At 42.6% G+C, this 18,004-nt stretch overlaps 2 protein-coding genes across 5 annotated transcripts in view; one reads left to right on the top strand and one right to left on the bottom strand.

The window, feature by feature from the left end:
* Nucleotides 1-18,004, top strand: part of RGL1 (ral guanine nucleotide dissociation stimulator like 1) — a 160,363-nt gene that overhangs the window by 432 nt on the left and 141,927 nt on the right. For 2 of the 4 annotated variants that reach the window (XM_045026585.1, XM_045026590.1), the window contains exon 2: nucleotides 224-287. The exons of the other annotated variants lie outside the window; for them this stretch is intronic. The gene's annotated coding sequence lies outside the window, so the exon portion shown is untranslated. The remainder of the gene's footprint in view (nucleotides 1-223; nucleotides 288-18,004) is intronic. 4 annotated transcript variants of the gene reach the window in all.
* Nucleotides 1,991-3,099, bottom strand: APOBEC4 (apolipoprotein B mRNA editing enzyme catalytic polypeptide like 4). Its single transcript, XM_045026593.1, is given in 2 exon segments — nucleotides 1,991-2,026; nucleotides 2,029-3,099. Coding segments are annotated over 2 exon segments (1,107 nt in total).

The raw sequence follows: 18,004 nt of genomic DNA, 5'->3' as shown, positions 1-18,004 counted from the left end.
TCCCCTCCCGCAAGGCTTCTCCAGTGGGACGCCCCTGAGTGCTGACTAATTCATTCCCTCCACCTAGCTCCCCGGGAGAAGGGTTAGCGCTCAGAGCCCCATTTTGTAGATGGGGAAACTGAGGCACAGAAGCGCCCAAACTTTCAGCAGTGCCCCTTGATTTTGGCTGCTGCAGTTTCTAGATGGGCAGGTTTTCAATTTCACTTGTCTCCTTTTTGAGCAGGTATGCTCGGTGTTGCTGGAAATCTGGCCCAAAGTGTCCAAAATCAGGCTCTTAAAAAATCGAGGTAATTACAAGAACTTGGGCTACAGTGAGTTACTCATAGTCATATGATGAATCAGTGGCAGAGTTGAGGCCAAAACCCCAAAAACTTGACTCCCAGTTCCTGCTCTTAACCCCAAACAGTAATCCCTTCCTTTATATTGCTATAAATATTTTAATCAGTTGTCTTTAATATATATTGAAATCAGATTTGAGATATTAGTATTGTATGTTAAATAGACATTGATAAGTAGTTTGAGTTCAAAATCTGGGATTTACAAAAAAGAATTTTACAGAATCTAATATGAATCATAATGCTTTCCTAATAATAATAAAAAAAATAATTTAGGACATTAAACTTAGTCCTGTGGTGCTGGGAACCCAACCTCAAAAGCCTTGTGCTAATACATAACAAGGAGAAAGTGAAATTGACCAGCCAACTTTTACTGTGCAAGCTGAGTGAAATGCAGAAAGTAATACAGAAAGAGTAAAAAGTACATTTACCCCCCCCCGTTTTAATAGTCTGACATACTTTAAAAGATTATCTGTTTGTTTAAGATTTTTATCATGCATTCCCTTAAATAAATTTGTTCATTTTTAAAATAATTGTATATACATTAAAAAGTTCACTTTAAAATTCCAGTCCAACTCCAATTGAAGACAATGGAAAAACTCAATCGGGATTGAAGAGGGCCCCAGGTGATTGCATGTTGTTAAGGTTTAGAAGTAGGGAGTTCTCATACTATGACCCCTAACCCTGCAAAGATTCTTGCAAGTGAGTTGTCCCCCTGAAGTGAAATCACTCAGCACCTTGCAAGATCAAGTGTCAGAGTGGGGACTTTGCACCTCTTGGATGCAGAATTTGTGTTGCTATGTTGCATGGACATGTGAGAGGTTAAGTATTGTTTGAACTCCTACAGAGGAGTTATGTATGGTAAGGACTAACTCACAATTAGATTCTTAGTGCTGGGGTCACAAAAATAAAAAGGATTGATTTTTACAGAATTAATTGATATATTTTTGGTTAAGGTTTCTGTAACAACACTCAAAGTCGCTTTTGCTAGAGATCACAAGTTACCAGCTTTGCTATAGAACACTGCAATTAAAACACTTTAAATATTAGTAACAAATATATTGTATTACAACAGTGAAAGCACTGATCTATAAAACAACTCACTCTTCATACTCCAAATTCTATCAGCACCACCTTTTAAAACTTTATATGAAAGAGATCTCTTTAGTGTTCACTCAGTTTTATTTTTTATATATTTCTAATCTTATATATTTTTTAAAATCTAATTTAAAAATCATGTTACATGAACTTCTGGCAGATGAGAGGTGGCAGCCTTGGAGGGTAAAGGCTTTTTTATTCATAGGACAGGTAGTGGGAATATAGTGTTCCCCCATGTATATCCACCCTTACCTGAAGGAACCACTTTTGGGATTCAGGCAGTGTTTGGTCTATATTGTCCATTTCATCCTTGCCTTATGCCAAGGCTTTCAACAAGGATACTAGTTTTGTTGACATCTTATATGCTGTGGATACCTCTCCAGTAAAAATCGGATTGAGACTGTCAACTTCATTTATTGTAAGTCACTAAAAGTCATTGGCAGGTACTGAATTTTCATCATTACTGGCCTAGATTGGATTTAAACGAGTGTTCTAAAGGTAAAAGTATCCATATCCTCAACATCACAGTTCTCTGAGCCATCTAGTCCCACTGTGCATTAACTTTCATAAGAAATGGATTTACTTTTTTTTTTTTTCCTTTGGTATCTGTGGTCTTGCTACTTAAAAGTCGTTCAGTGATTTCTACCACCTGAACAGGTCTTCCATGGGAAAAGGTTTGGGAATGATTGGTATCATTAAACTCCTTAGGCATCTTTAAATGCCTTACAATATTTTTAGGTTTGGGATATAAATGTTGCCCCCCAAAAGGCAGAAACTTGCTCGTAAAAGGCACCAAATGGCTGTGACTCATCAGTGGTGGCAATCTGCTGTTCATCATTTGTGAAGGTTGCTGAGAGGGTGTGTTAGCAAAATAGTATTGCTGCAATTTCTGCTGAGGTTTTAGATTTTCATATGTTGCCTGAGGAGATGCTTTCATTAAATAAGATTTCATTCCTGTTATGTTGTTAATTTTATGTGAATTTTGTTGGTCAGCTAATGCTCTTGCAGGTAAAATTGGATGATAAAGGGTTGCTTCTGGCATACCACTCACAAAATTGTAAAGGAGGGAATGCCAGACCCCACCACATAGTGGGTTCAAAGTCACGTGAGGCCACAAGCTGGCAAGGCTTCGTAAAGCTTCGCAGTTCCATATGGACATGGGGAAATCATCCTCAGTGTGATAAAGCTGAGAGAAATAAACACAAAGGGTAATGTCTGGGTACTTTGACAAGAAATTGTAGAGCTTGCTTATGCAGCAGTGCTCAGCCTCATTACAAGGAGAGTAGTTTGAATAAAGAATTATGTACCCGATGCTGTCATAGTCATGTGTAACTGCATCCAGATAGCCGCCCATCTCAAATAACATGGACTCTGGGTGGATGTTATACTTAATGCAGTTGGTTGCATGGCCCTTTTGGACTAATGTCCCAGAAAAGCTCCTCAGTTCATAGAATATAAGGTGTTTGTTTTGCGGACTCATTAGTCCATATGGGAATCCAAAGGCCTTATGAAATTCCATATAAGGGACTCTTGCTTCTTCACCTGTCTGTATATGATAGGGGCATTTGGCACAACTTTTGCTCAGTGTCTGCCAATAATAGGGCTTTACTACCGTTCCTTGATTTGCCAGATATTCCTGGAACAAAGTTTCCCTTTCTGGGTTCATACTGTACTGGAAAATCTCCCCACTCATATTTCTGTAATGGACAGTCCTGAAAGAAGAGAAAAGAACTCATAATTTATCCCTCCCATTTCCTTTGCTCTTACACTGCAAACATTAAAATGCATATTTGCCTCTAAAGAATAAGCTCCTGCACAAGTACAGACGAGAGCTTTGTGGATTGCAGCTTCAAGTGAAGAGAGGGCAAGTTGGCAATACAAGTTTCAAGATTGTCTTTGTCTTTGCACGCCTGCCTTCTGTGTTTAAAATAAATTAATCAGAAAATATCTCTTCCCGCTACTACCTCCCCTCTCACAAAAGTACAAAGTATATAATAAAAGCATTGCATACTTTTCAGAAATTGGATCACTAGATTTGCTGTATACAATCTGAGCACAATCAAATATTTTAAAAAAGGTATAATTACCATCAATACATCTCCAGACCAGGATAGTAGTCAATGTGTATGTAGTCCACTTCACAGGCTTTCCTGAGTCCAGTTGTTGATTCCCATTTTAGTCTAATAAATATTACAAACTTGAGGGGGTGGGCATTAAGATCATTTGTTCAATTGTGAAAAAACGGTTGTTTTTTCTCATCTCCCATAGACCAGCATGTAGTTTTGTTGTATAACTTTATTGAGGCGTGGCAACCCTACTAATCATGGTGAAGACTCTAAAGGCAACCTCATTTTGATGTTTGCAATTGCCAGATGCTAGGATACGCAGACACAAACAAGACTTTTTCATTTGTTTGTATTTCAAACAGTCTGCTGGGTTTAGCTTTCTTTCCTTTGCCTGTCGGTATTTCATTTTCCCTCTTCATTTATTAAGTTCCTTTAATTTTTTTCAGACATTTTGGTATAAGTGGGTTTTTGGGGTGGGGGTGGGAATAAAAGATGCACAGATAGAATAAACCAAAATATTTATTTGGCATATTGATCCTAAGTAACTATTTATTATTCATCTGTAGTGCCAATCTGACAGAGGCACCATTGTTTTAGGTATTGCACATACACGTAACACAAAATAGTCCCTGCTTCAATCTTGACTTTGCTAAAGTCCTTGCCTAGGTTTATGATCATTGGATCTTTAATAAGGGTGTAAGCAGTCTGATATACAGTGGGCCAAATTGTGCTAATCATACTCTCAAAAAACTCCAAATAGGAGTTAATAGTTTTGCATAAATTAAGTAAGATGTGGCGTAAAAGATGTTCTCGCTAATTATTTTCCTGTGTCAGTTGGATCCAGTCACTTCCTTTTCAAAAAGCTCCAGTGGGCTCCCCCTTTCCCACTGATTCAAGTTTAAATTTCCCATCATTGCTTTCAAGGCCCTGCTTGGCTTCCCTCCTTCCACCTGCATCATGGCTCTTATTACATTCCTGCAAATCCTCTTTGCTCTGCTGACTGGAACTTCACTACTTCTTTTGTTTCCTTGTCACACTCCTGTCTTTGTGCCAAATTCATAGCTTTTTCATGTGCATGGAACAATCTCTTGAAGCAGGTCCTCATCTGCTTCTAATTTAGGGTCCTCCTAAAGAGTCTCTTCCTGAAGCCCACAAACACTGTCCTTGTGATCTTGAAAATATTCACTCTGAGTGTCCTATTGTGTTCAGTCTTCTATGTGTCTGTCTTGATCACTGTAATTTCATCAGGGCAAGGACTCTATCCGTTTTCTACACTGATAAGCACATTGGTGCTTAAATAGTACTCATAATAATAAAAAAGTAGTTCTGAGGAAGAAAAAATCCTCAGTGTGTGGATAAACACCTGTTGAGGGGCTTATCTGCACCTGTCTAGACCTCCTGCAGTTTGCCAATACTAGCAAATAGAAAAAAGGTGAAGCATTTGGAGAAAGGTGTGTGTTACTGTTGCCTTCCATGACCAGTGAGACTGGCCACAAGATGGCATCGTAGCACACAAGTGGTGTTGAGCATTTTATATTCACTGGCCATAAAAATGGTTTGAACTTTATTCTGTGGTGTTTGCAGTGTTGCTGTACCCATGTCAACTTTATTCTGTGTATGCAGTGTTTTTGCAACCATATTGGTCCCAGGAAGTTAGCGATACAAGGTGGCTGAATTAATATCTTTAATTAGTCCAATAAAAGATATAACCTCACCCACCTTGTGACTTTATTATAACATTTAACAAGGTGCTGCCAAAAAGACCTTAAGTTTGACCTCTTCCCCTAAAACTTCATGTAGCTCTGCTACAACAACAACAAATCTTCCAGCCTCCCAGATTAGTGCTGCAGTATCCTAACTGAGGAGCTCGGAGCCCCAGGGAAACCCGTCAAGGACTCTGGGTTTAATTGGGACTGTGTGCATGTGACCTGAGTGCATATGTGCATCTGCCCTCTCCTTCCCTGCCAGCTCTGTCCTTGTGAGCCTGCAGGGGCTTAAATTGACAAAGATCCTGCACCACAGTGCTTCAGGCTGCAGCATTCTCATCAATTTAAATCCCCTGCCAAGTAAGAAGAACAGAGCCGACAGGGGAGCGGAATCCAAATGAATCAGTGAATACAGCAGAGCTCTGCTTCTCATTTGCCACATACGCTATTCTCATAGTAGAGAATTGTGGGTCAAAAGAGGAAGAGTGGCAAAAAAAAAATCAAAAAACCCTGAAGCAAAATGAAACAAAACTTACCACTCAGCAGGTTCTGAGGACAAGTCAGCATCTGTGCCTTGTTTTTTAAATTGTCAAAAAAAGGAAAAAAAAAAAAAAAAAAGGCTAGATGCCAATTTAGTTGTACAAACTCTATTTAACTTTCTTAAATGTCCAGGTCTGGTGGATGAAGCAGCTGGTGACCTTATGGAACTCTCCAGAAAAAGAAATTTTTTGTCAAGTGTACAGCTGTAGTCAATAACACTGAGCACTTACCTAGCACATCTCATCCTCAAAGCACTTTATAAACATTAGCAAATGGTTTAGTGGTTAAAATACAGAATGGTGAGAGGGGCACTGTCACGGAGTTTTGGGGAGACAAGGCCCTGCACCCCCGGCTTCCTGCGATTCACCATGACTCTCAGCCAGCCAGTAAAACAGAAGGTTTATTTAGACGACAGGAACACAGTCCAAGACAGATCTTGTAGGTACAGACAACAGGACTCCCTCAGTTAGGTCCATCTTGGGGGGGGGGTGTCCCAGGGAGGCCAGAGCCCCGTCTGGGCTCCCCTCCACTTTCCTGGGCCAGGAGGCCACCTGATCTCTTTGTTCTCCAACACCTTCAGTTGGCACCTTTGCAGAGGAGGGGCCCAGGCCATCAATTGCCAGGAGACAGGGTGTCAGCCATTCTCTGTGCCGACAGCATCACACTGACCCCCTAGGACTCTGCAACAATCACACACCCCTAGACCAGGGGTCGGCAACCTATGACACGTGTCTGTCTGGGGGCAGGGGTGTGGATAAGGGTTGGGGCAGTCAGGGAACAGGTAGGGGGGCAGTTAGGGTGGGGGGGGTCTCAGGAGAGGGCAATCAGGGGACAAGGAACAGAGAGGGGCGGGGGGGGGGGCACAGCTGCTCCCTGCTAGTGGCACTGTTGCCTTTGCAGGGCTGTTGCCTCCCTGCACCGCACCGACTCCTCCATGGGCTCACTGCTGCCGCAAGCGGGACGCTCTGGCTCTCCGGTGCCTCCGGAAGGCGGCTCCTCCCCGCCAAGCTGCTGCAGCAGCCCAAGCACGGCAAAGCCATTGAGTGGACTCGGGGCAGGGGCCACCTGGGTGGGGTGGGAAGGGAAGGACTTGTGGGGGGGGGGGCTGTGCACCCTCCAGGGGATTTCAGGGGGCGGGGAGGGGGGAACCTGGTCTGCGGAGCAGCCCCTGGGCATGGCTGGCCCCTGGGGTCTATAAAGGCTCATTGAGATTTGCCCCTCAATGAACTGATCTGCAAGGAGTGGGGGCAAGGTAGAAGTTTCGCCTAGGACACAAAATATCCTTGCACCGGCCCTGCCCCAGGGAGTGTGTGCACCCCAGGTTAAGAACCACTGCACTAAACTGATAAGATCTGCATTTTAATTTAATTTTAAATGAAGCTTCTTAAACATTTAAAAAAACTTGTTTACTTTGCATACAACAATAGTTTATAGACTTAGAGAGAGAAACCTTCTAAAAACATGAAAATGTATCACTGGCACGCGAAACCTTAAATTAGAGTGAATAAATGAAGACTCAGCACCCCACTTCTGAAAGGTTGCTGACCCCTGCCCTAGACACTCGAGAAATGCATTGGGAAAACTGAGGCATCCACACAGCACTCAGAGAAAACATTAAGAACATTCCCACTTCGTCACAGGCACTATTCCCAGCATTGACCCTCTGATTGTGCCACTGGGCTGGATTGCTTACAGGGACAGTGGCGTCTGATTCTGGGAGCCTAAGTTGAAACACTAGGTCTGATATTTTTTTTTTGCTAAGCACTCAGAACTCTAGCTGAAGTTAATGGGTGCTGTGGATGCTCAGCACTTGTGAAAGTCAGACTCAACGTGTATCAAATTGGACACTTAACTGAAGCACCCCAAAACGGTGATCATTTTTGTTAGCCTTAAAGCCACATTTTACAATCCTTACTCAGGAAAAAATGCTGTTGATTCCAATGGGAATTTTGCCCGACTAAGGGCCCAGGGTTTGGTCCTATAGTTCTGTGTCTTTTCCCCTTCTGTAGAAAGGGGCTATAGTACTTATATACGGCACCTTGCAGAGGCAAGGGGTTGTGAGCCAACAAATTAATATCGGTAAAGTGCGCTGAGTTCCTTAGATTATGCTGTAGGAGAATCAATATTTTATTTATTATCCTTAATTCTGTTTGTTCATAAAAATTAACCAGTGCACAGGCTTAGGGAACAATAAGGACCCTCAGAAGTCGTCTTTTGTTTTGTCTGGCTGCCCCTGTGTCCAGCCAAGAGCTCTTCCAGCCCCTCTCTTCTACTTACCTGCTTTCCTTATGGACTTAACCCTGTATTGGTCAATGGGGGAGTTTTCCATCTGCAGGAGGAACACAGGATTTTTGGGCTGCAGCAGAGTGGATAGTGGGTCTTTAATTTTTTGGGGGAGGGGGTGAGGGGAGAGAAATCTGCCAAGTGTCTCTAAAAAAATCTTTTTGTATGGAATATGGTTACATTGCATAAAAGCATCATCCTGACATAATACAGCGATAGGCATGGCATTCTCTAGGCATTCCAAACGCATTCCAGTAAAATCTTAAACCACAACACAAACATGTATTCTCTATATATAGGAATCCCTTCATCTACCCATGAAATGCAGCCATCTCTAGGGCAGAGAGCAGTTGCCATTTAACAGTGCACAACAGCACTATACAACTCTTTATGGAAGGAAGTGAAGAGTATTATTGTATTTAGTTAAACTACAGGGTGAATTTAAGTGATCAGCATGTAATTACTCAAGTTGGAATTTGGCCAAGATATAGGCCATTTGTTCTTGAGGGAAATATACCAACTGGTCAGGACCTCACCTTTACATCTTCTCCAAATACTAGATGCAATCATGTACCTTTTCAGAATCTGTGACTCTCCTTACACCCCAATCTATCCCAAGTTTGCCAATTTTGAGTGCAATTACTGATATTGGTTTTATTTACTTAAAATAATAACATGATTTATCAAGATTTCTTTTGCATCAAAGGAAATAAACAGATTAAAGGTTTATATGGAACTAGGCAAAAGTTTATCCAAAGTATAGATATAGTTCCAGAAGTGTGATAGTGAGTTTTTTCTCCATTAATTAGCCAAATTAAAAAGCCAAAGATTGCTTTCTCTAGTACAAATATACTTATGTTTACATAAGGGGGATCTAGTATTCTCCCTCTAAGTAATGCACTTTGTACAAGAATGACACCCCCCCCCCACCTTTTTTTTTTTTTTTTTTTTGCTGCTGAATCTCTGAGAGTTGAAATTCTGTAGCATTTCTTAGCACTGCCTGGTTCAAAATAATCTCTGCTGGAAAGCATTTTACACATGACTTCATTCAGTAATAAGTTTATCTGAGTTCAAAGTACAGAAGGGTCATGTGGTCCTTAAACAATCAGAAACTTAATGTTTCTGTTCTATCTTAAGACTTTAAATATAAGAGGTGGGGAGGGGGGAATAGCAGGATCTGATCCAAAGCTGTTTTTGATTTAATGCTTTAGTTTCATTTGGAGACTTGGGGCTGGATCCTGCAAAGTGCCCTCAACTCCCATTTGTCCTAATGTTTGTGTCTCACTGTTTTTACACAAATGTAACTTCACTGACTTCAGTGGAGTTACTCCCAGTGTACACTGGAATAAATGAAATTAGAATCAGGCCCCTTGATCCCAATATTGTTGTGAACAGTGGAGACTGTAATAAAGGGAAGATGTCCTGGCATCTATTTTGGTATTTGTAGCAGCAGCAGCAATAGACAGCTGATGAAAATATTGTTGGGGGCTGGAGAAAAATGAAAGCCAGGGTGCAGAGTTTGTGAATTCAGTGCATGCAAAAATAGGAAACTGCTTTGCCTTTAACCAGGAACACAAAAGCTGCTTAATCCTCATCTACATTGCACCAAATATTTCAGTGCTGGCCTTCCTTTGAGCAGACTGTGCTAATGATACTGAACTGTCTGGTGATTTTTATGAAATTGATGGTGGAGACTGGGGTGAAGATACTTAATACATTTTCACTGATGAATTACACTAGGATTTGCAAATCGGATGTGCAGAATGAAAAACTGGTGCAGTGCACCACTTAGCCTCCAAGTAATTTAGCTATTATGGGATAATCTCCGTAACTTGCTTTTTAACATAGTTTTAAAATCATCAGGACATGTTGCCATCTTTGCAAATTGCACTAATATTTTTTCCTCTTAAAGAACCAGGCTGTTCCCTCCACCCAGTGTTTTGTCGTCCTGAGGGAGAGTACAGACATATCTGAGATAGACCTGTAGCCTTTGGGCTTGAAAAAGACAACATATATATGTTTGAACCAATGATCACCTATGAAGGCTCAGTGAGAAATGGGAGGCTGAAGAGAGATAGTAAGTTAGTGTAGTGAAGAAATCACTATTTCTAAGGCACGTTTTATTTGTTCATAAAAATTCTGATCAAGGCTCTGGTCCTACAAAAGAACAAATGAGAGTATTCCCATTGATGTCATTGGGACTCGTGCATAAAGTTAAGCACATGTGTAGGTCTTTGCAGGAGACCAAAGTAGTCATGCCTGCTAAAGCTAGTTCGTGTATTGTATGCGGGATGAGAACAGACCTCTAAGAACAGTAATAAATACTGTAGAAAGCTAGACAAATTCATACCTGGTTTACCTTAGAGATGAATTTGGCTCAATGTGTGTATGGTTGAAAGTGTGTAAATGGAAGCCAGAGGCCAGATACTCTGAAACACAAGTTCAGATTTTAGGATTCTGCATCCTCTCAACATAAATAAATTTAGTTCTGTGCATTTTGCTCTGGCAGTATTACCAAACCCAAGCATTCAAAAATCACAAGTCAAGCACTAAAAAAATCATGAGATTTTAAAAAATAAACGGGGAGGAAGGGGAGTGGTTTCTTTCCCTTCTGATGTTGGAATGTTTAGATCTCACATTTTCATGCTTTTCTCTTTGGTCACAAGGGCTAGAAAATTATCTTTTGAGGTTTTTTTGTTTTTGTTTTTTAAAGGACAGCTGAGCTTCTTATGTAGTAACCTGATTCCATCATCTGGGACTCAAACAAAAGCACCAAATAATGTGAGACTCCCATTACAAACCACCCAGATCTTAAAAACCTCAGCCCTCTCCATGCTATATGAACATTAAAATGCCCATGATATTTTTGTAATGTTAGGGATTTGCCAACATTTTTCTTTTCCCACACTGGTGGGTGGTATGTTGCCACTCTCACGCTATCAACTCCAGCATGGTTCCACTGTGTTGTTCCAGTGTAATGGAGGTGAAAGATCTGCTGTTACACAGATAGGCTTATCCTCCCCTCTGTGACATCGATGGGCACAGTTTCTATCTGGGACTGTTGCATATACACGCGCACACACACATTTCTTTTTAATTGATTTGGGTTGAGGATCTAGCCCCTGTTGACATCAGCTTGCCAGTAGAGGGAGAGTTTGCTTCACATCACTAAAGATACTGAGCCTGATTCTTCTTATTCATATAGTATAAATAAAAAATAAACTCTATTAAAGTTAGTGGAGTTACTCTGGCGTAAATGAGGAATGTGATCAGAATCGGACCATGAATGCGTGCTGGTTCCACCAAAGTGTTGCTTAGCCTCATCAATCCATATGTGTATATTAATTTAGGAGGTTCTGCTTTCTCTTTATTGAGAATAGTGTCCATAAGTGATGTCACTAGAGCTGGTTGGGAATTTTTCAATGAAACGCTTTATCAGAAAATGCTGATTTGTCAAATCTGAAACTTTTTGTGGAAACTTATTAGTTTCAACAAAAAAATTGTCAGGAAGGCTTCTCAGGTTCTGGATAGCATTTAGAGAGACCCCTATCCCCCAGAATAGCCAATAGCTGGATGGCTAGAGTGCTCATCTGGTGCTGATCTGCATCTCCCACATCCTAGGCTAGTCTCGCCAATGGCATATTAGCTATTCTGAGGTGAATATTTCTCTACTTTAAATTTTTGAAAGGTCTAGTTTTTGTTCTGATGCAGAATGAAAGCAAATGCTGAAACCTCCCTTTCTGAGGTGAATATTTCTCTACTTTAAATTTTTGAAAGGTCTAGTTTTTGTTCTGATGCAGAATGAAAGCAAATGCTGAAACCTCCCTTTTTTTTTTTTTTTGGGCAAATGTGAATTTTTGTTTTTGCGCCAGCCCTACATGTCACATCCGTGGTTGGGAAAGATCAGAACTATGGATACATATTTTTTTATTTTTACCTTACAAATAAAGCTGTCTTGTACTATATATTTGGCTAGTGATATCTAAAATGAAGCAACAGCAATTGAAAGCTGTACAAATAATTTATTGAACTTGTGCACAGTTATTTAAATGGGGATTGCTGAACAATGATGTATGCTAGTGGCATGGGAGTCCAAGTGCTAAATTGATGAATTATTTGTCAGTGTCCTATTTCTGGCCAAGTATAATAAATACTCTAGAAACAATATGGAATCCTAAATTGAACTGCACAAGACTCTTCTTTTTACTCTGGATTTTGCTTGAGTGTGGTGCTGGTAATTTGGTTAGTGATTTGTCCATTTTTGTATAAATTCTGGGGCCATGTTCTCATCTTGGCCACTGCAGGGAAAATACAGAGTAGGTCACCTGCTGGAGTTACTCTGTGTTTAACCTGATATCAGACTCTGGCCCTGAGTTTTTAGAGTTCTGTACATGTGCTCTGAAATTGTAATTGAGCACATTATAGAAACCAATAAATACATTCAATTATTGGCTGAGCTGAAACTATTGTTGCCACATGATTTCTGTTCAATATTGGAAAAAAATGAACAAAGGTTTTTTTGTTTGTTTTAACAAATAGATGGCAATTGCCTCTGGCTGTGCAAAGAAATTAAACCTGAGAAAATGGAAGATAACATGTATTCTAGCTTTGAAAGACTAGTAAAATGAAAAGGCAGAAATTGTCCTATATGAGCAGTAGTTTATAAGATTAACAAAGCTGTGAATTTCTGTATGCTGCAGGAGGACCTGGTTGCTCAAATAATGGGCAATAGAGATATCATTAGGAAGTTTAAATGAGTTGTGGCCTTCCCTAAGGAGACATGATGGAGCAGACCAGATTTTGTTTTGTGTTAAGAGTGTTTGTTTGCTGTTTGTTGCTTTTAATTTGGTCATAAAAAGGTAAGGTGTCTCCTTTACTCCCCTCAGCTCCCTCTCAATAAGGTGATTGCTTAAGTCACAGGCTGAGAAGCTCCTCCTAACTTATATAAATGTTCAGTTTAGCCGAAACTGACTTCTTTAGGTCAGATTTCCCTCTCAGCCTATGATAACCCAATGCCCCTATCGTGCATATGTTCAGAGACAGACGGTGTAGAGACCTGGGGAATATATTAATTTATTTGGGGCAGGGACCACAATAATATCTGTCAGGATCCTATTCCCATTAAAATCAATGATTTTAAAAAGCTGCCATTCATGTCAATTGGCTGCCATTCATGTGAAACAACTAAAGAGCAAAGAAACTGAGGACTAACAAAAACCTATATTTTATCGTTAAAAATAGTTACTGTGCTGGAGAGCTGCCACCATTGTACCACTCTTCTATTTAAAAAGGGGGCGGAAACATTAGGGTGATACTTGGACTTGCAAACCAATGAGCTATATCTCAGTACTAGAAGAAGTAATTAATAAAATAATTAAAGATCTGGGGTCACACTCCTAGCTGGTGTGAGTCAGTGTAGCTCCATTGAAGCTCAGGTGTGGCCTACACTACAGAGTGAGGTCGACGCAAGGCAGCTTACATCAGTCTACCTGTGGAAGTGTCTACACTTAAATTTCACTCTCTCCACTGTAACTGCCTCCCTATGCCAACTTAATAATTCCACCTCCATGAGCTGCGTAGAGTCAAGGTCAATGCAGTGCCAGCGTAGACACTGCATTGTGCACGTAGACTGTTATGAACTGACAGGAGCTATTTTACAATGCCCTACACTGACTGCACAATCAATACTAGCGCTTCTGGTGAGGATGTGCACCACCGATGCAAGGAGCAAAGTGTAGACATGCACAAGTGATGTACTTACTGTGGCTGCTGTATGCTGTAATAAGTTAGATCACCTTAATTCGGTAGTGTAGATGTGGCCTCAATAGAGCTATGCCAATTTACAGCAACCCAGGGCTTGGCCAAGAGTTACCAAAAGCCTGCCTGAGTATCATGGCAAGCAAGAATATTTATTTTTATTGTCCCTTTGTACGTACTTATGAATAACCTCTATGAATATTTACAAAAACAATTCAAGAATATTAGGTATAATTCTTGTCTCACATTGGTGTAAATCAGGACAGTTCTTTTTAAATCAATGAGATCAAACTCGAAATCATCAATAATATAAATCAGGCAAACCAACATTAGCTAGTGCAAACAAAAGGACAACCCCACCTAGCAAAAACCAACAACAAACAAACCCCAAACTAACCCCACAGAGAGAGCCTGAATAAACAGATAGGCCCGGTTGCATCAACACACTCTGTCAGTGTTGTGCCAAGGAGAAAGGAGATACCAGAGCCAGGGCCTCCTCTCGGGGAACACCTGTCAGCAAGCCCCCAGAGATGTTTAAACATGCCAGCTATGAGCTTGAGTACCTCAACTGATCCACTCTCTGCCTCTCTAACTTCTTGTAATTATTTATGAGAGTGGGTACTGGAGAACCAGGAGCTAGAATTATTTAGACATTTAAAAATGCTTTTGATACAGTCTGTCAGAAGATGCTGTTCGAGAAACTTGGTGTTTAGGGAAGGAGAGAGAAAATCCTGTTATGGATTCAAAACTAATAGGAAGCAAAAGCTGCCCAATCCAAATTTTTGCAAGGCTCAGTGAGGCGTAGGTTTGATGTTTCAATACAGGCCTATGTCTAATCTGCTGATTAAGGAACTGGAAGGAGAGTGAATAAGACAGAGAGGTAACATTTCCTTATTTAACAGGCTTGCATTATTGCAGTATACAAAGATGAGTGTTCGGTAGAAAGTAATAAACATTCAGGATTTTTGCTGAATCTATAATAGAGGGTGAGATTTTTATTTATTTATTTATTTTTAACATCTAGGCCTTGTCTACACTACAAGACTATTTCGAATCAACTTAGTTCGAATTTGTGGATTCGACCTTATGAAGTCGAATTTGTGTATCCATACTAAATACACTAATTCGAATTTCTGAGTCCACATTCACGGGGCCAGCGTCGACTTTGGAAGCGGTGCACTGTGGGAAGCTATCCCACAGTTCCCGCAGTCCCCGCTGCCCATTGGAATGCTGGGTAGAGCCTCCAATGCCTGCTGGGGGGAGAAATGTGTCGAGGGTGGTTTTGGGTAAGTGTCGTCATTGAACCGTCAATCACAACCTCCCTCCCTCCCTCCGTGAAAGCGCCTGCGGGCAATCTGTTCGTGCACTTTTCTGGTCAGTGACAGCGCGGACGCCACAGCACTGCAAGCACGGAGCCCGCTGCGATCATCGCCGTTTTCTCCTCCTCGCACTTTATCGTCCACGTCTTCCACAGTCAGCTGCTGAGAAATTGGGCTACTTTTCAATGGTGCTGCAAGCACTGGGGGACCATAGGGGACGTTTTACAAACATCAACGTCGGGTGGCCGAGCAAGGTTCATGATGCGTGTGTTTTCAGGAACTGTGGGCTGCTTAGACGCCTGCAGGAAGGTAGTTTCTTCCCGGACCACGAAATAACTGTTGTGGATGTGCAGATGCCTATAGTCATCCTCGGGGACCCAGCCTGCCCGCTAATGCACTTGCTCATGAAGCCCTATACAGGCGCCTGGGACAGCGACAAGGAACTCTTCAAATACCAGCGAGCAGCGTGACCTGTGACTGTTCAGTTTCTTTACAGAGAAGCTGAACCTGCCCCTGTTTCTTTACCCAGTTACTGTTGACTCTCCTCTTCGGTTACATACCCCGTTCACCCCGTTACCCCCACTTCCAGCACACGTGTAAAAATAAAATACATGTCCCATTATTACTTAACAAAGGTTTCTTTATTCATGACTTTTCGTGAAAGGGTTGAAACTGGGACGCAGGCTGTGCTGGGTAGGGTGTGCGGTGATGTAAAGACCGCCTCTAAACTCAAGGAATGACAGGCTCCTGCTCCTAGAGCGGTCCGCAGTGCCGGAAGGCTTCTTTCAACGGAGCCTGCCATCCCTCTTTATGGAATTCTGTGTGCGGGCGGATATGTGACCTTGTGGTGGAGGAGGACGGATACAGATTCCTCAGCTGCGTGACTCAGCGGTCCAGGACAAGGACCGCTGTATAAGATCTGTAACCGCCCTCCCCCGCTGCAAAGTCACATCTCCCCCGCCCACACAGATCCTGGAAACCACCTCCAAAAACCGACCAGGTTGCCTACTGACTGCACCGTGTGTGTGACCCGCTGCTGATCCTGCCCCCGTGTCTGTACCCTGGGAAAGGTGACTGTCCTATGCAATTAACCACCCCCTTCCCCACGCCCCCCATTCGAACACAGTCTTCTTTGAAAAAACATAACGGAAACAGTAATTAACAGCAAATCATTTTTATTAAGTAGACAGTTAGGGGATGGGACTGGGATTGGGACTACTGTGAGTCTGGAAGTGAAGGACTTCGGCAAATGTAGGGTATGAGAGCTTTTGGGTACTTGAGCACTGTGCTGTGGTGCAGTGACAGTATTCACGTCCCCGGCCGCCCCTCCTCCTGATTATTTTCGGTGAGGGGGGTATGGGACTTTGTGGCGGGGGAGGGCGGTTGCAGATACACTGCAGGGGGGCTCTGTCCTCCTGCGGTCCTGCAGAACATCCACAAGGCGCCTGAGCGTGTCCGTTTGCTCCCTCATTAGTCCAAGCATTGTTTCAGTCGCCTGGTTGTCTTCCTCACGCCACCTCTCCTCCCGTTCGCTGTGTGAGCGCTGGCCCAGAGAGACGGTCTCCCTCCACTGGCTCTGCTGGTCCGCCTCTGCTAGGTAGCAGCCCATACGTTCCTCGAACATCTTGTCCCTTGTCTTTTTCTTTCGCCGCCTAATCTTCGCCAGCCTCTGCGAGGGGGATGCTGTGGCAGGTCTGGAGACAGTGGAAGCTGTGAGATGGGAAACAGGGAGTGAATTCCTTGCAAAGATACATTTTTGCGAACAATTAACTGAGTCTAGGCTGTCTCTGTGAATTCTGGGTTGAGACCCCTGTGCCTGCTGGGGCAGAAATCATTTTCGCGGTGGATTCTGGGTAAACGTCGCCAGTCATTCCTTCCTCCGGGAAAGCAACAGCAGACAATCATTTCAAGCCCGTTTTCCCAGAATTGCCCTGGCATACGCCATAGCGTGGCAACCATGGACACTGTTTTGCCTTTTGTGTATGTCACCGTATGTGTACTAGATGCCGCTGACAGAGGCGGGCCAGCAGCGCTACACAGCAGCATGCTTTTGCTTTTGCATGACAGCAGAGATGGTTACCAGCCATATTGTACCATCAACCATACCATAAATTGGTAATAAGATGGTAATAAGATGGGCATGGTTACCTGTCCTTTTGCACTGCCCCATTTGGGGCTGTCATAAGTGCCCCTGGCCGAGCAGCCAGGGGCGCAAAAGCAAAAATTGGGAATGACTCCCTGAGTCAATCCCTCCTTTTTGGTATCTAAAAATAGAATCAGTCCTGCCTAGATTATGGGCAAGTGTACTAGAGAACCACTGTATCATAGAACCAGAGAGCACAGCTGCTCTGTGTCCGATCCTGCATAAATTATGAGCTGTATGCTATTCACAGGGGGTGCTCCTGCAACAACACCACCTGTTCATTCCGTTCTTACCCCAGCCTTCCTGGGCTACCATACCATTGTCCCCCCACTTGTGTGATGAAGTAATAAAGAATGCAGGAATAAGACACAGTGACTTGTTTGTGAGAAATGAGTGGAAGGAAGCCTCCAGCTGCAATGATAGTCCAGGCAGGACATTAAGGAGTGTGGATGAAGGAGCCCATCATCCCTCTGCTAGTCCAGGGGCAATCGAATCTTTTATTTACAATGAAGGGTGGGGGCTGATGGAGCTCAGCCCCCTGTTGCAATGATGAGGACGGTTACCAGCCATATTGCACCATCTGCCATGAAAAATTAGGGACAGGCGCCCTTGATCGACCTTACTGATGCTAGTCGGCATGGTTACCAGCCCTTTTGCACTGCCCCATGTGCCAATAGGCTGATGATGAGGACGGATTTCCATCGTTTTGTACCATCAGCCATCCATAGCGTGGGGGAGCAAGGATGTTGGTGTTGAG

The sequence above is a fragment of the Mauremys mutica genome, chromosome 8 (genome assembly GCF_020497125.1).
Source record: "Mauremys mutica isolate MM-2020 ecotype Southern chromosome 8, ASM2049712v1, whole genome shotgun sequence".
Taxonomy (NCBI): domain Eukaryota; kingdom Metazoa; phylum Chordata; order Testudines; family Geoemydidae; genus Mauremys; species Mauremys mutica.
This window is presented reverse-complemented; position numbering and strand designations above follow the sequence as displayed.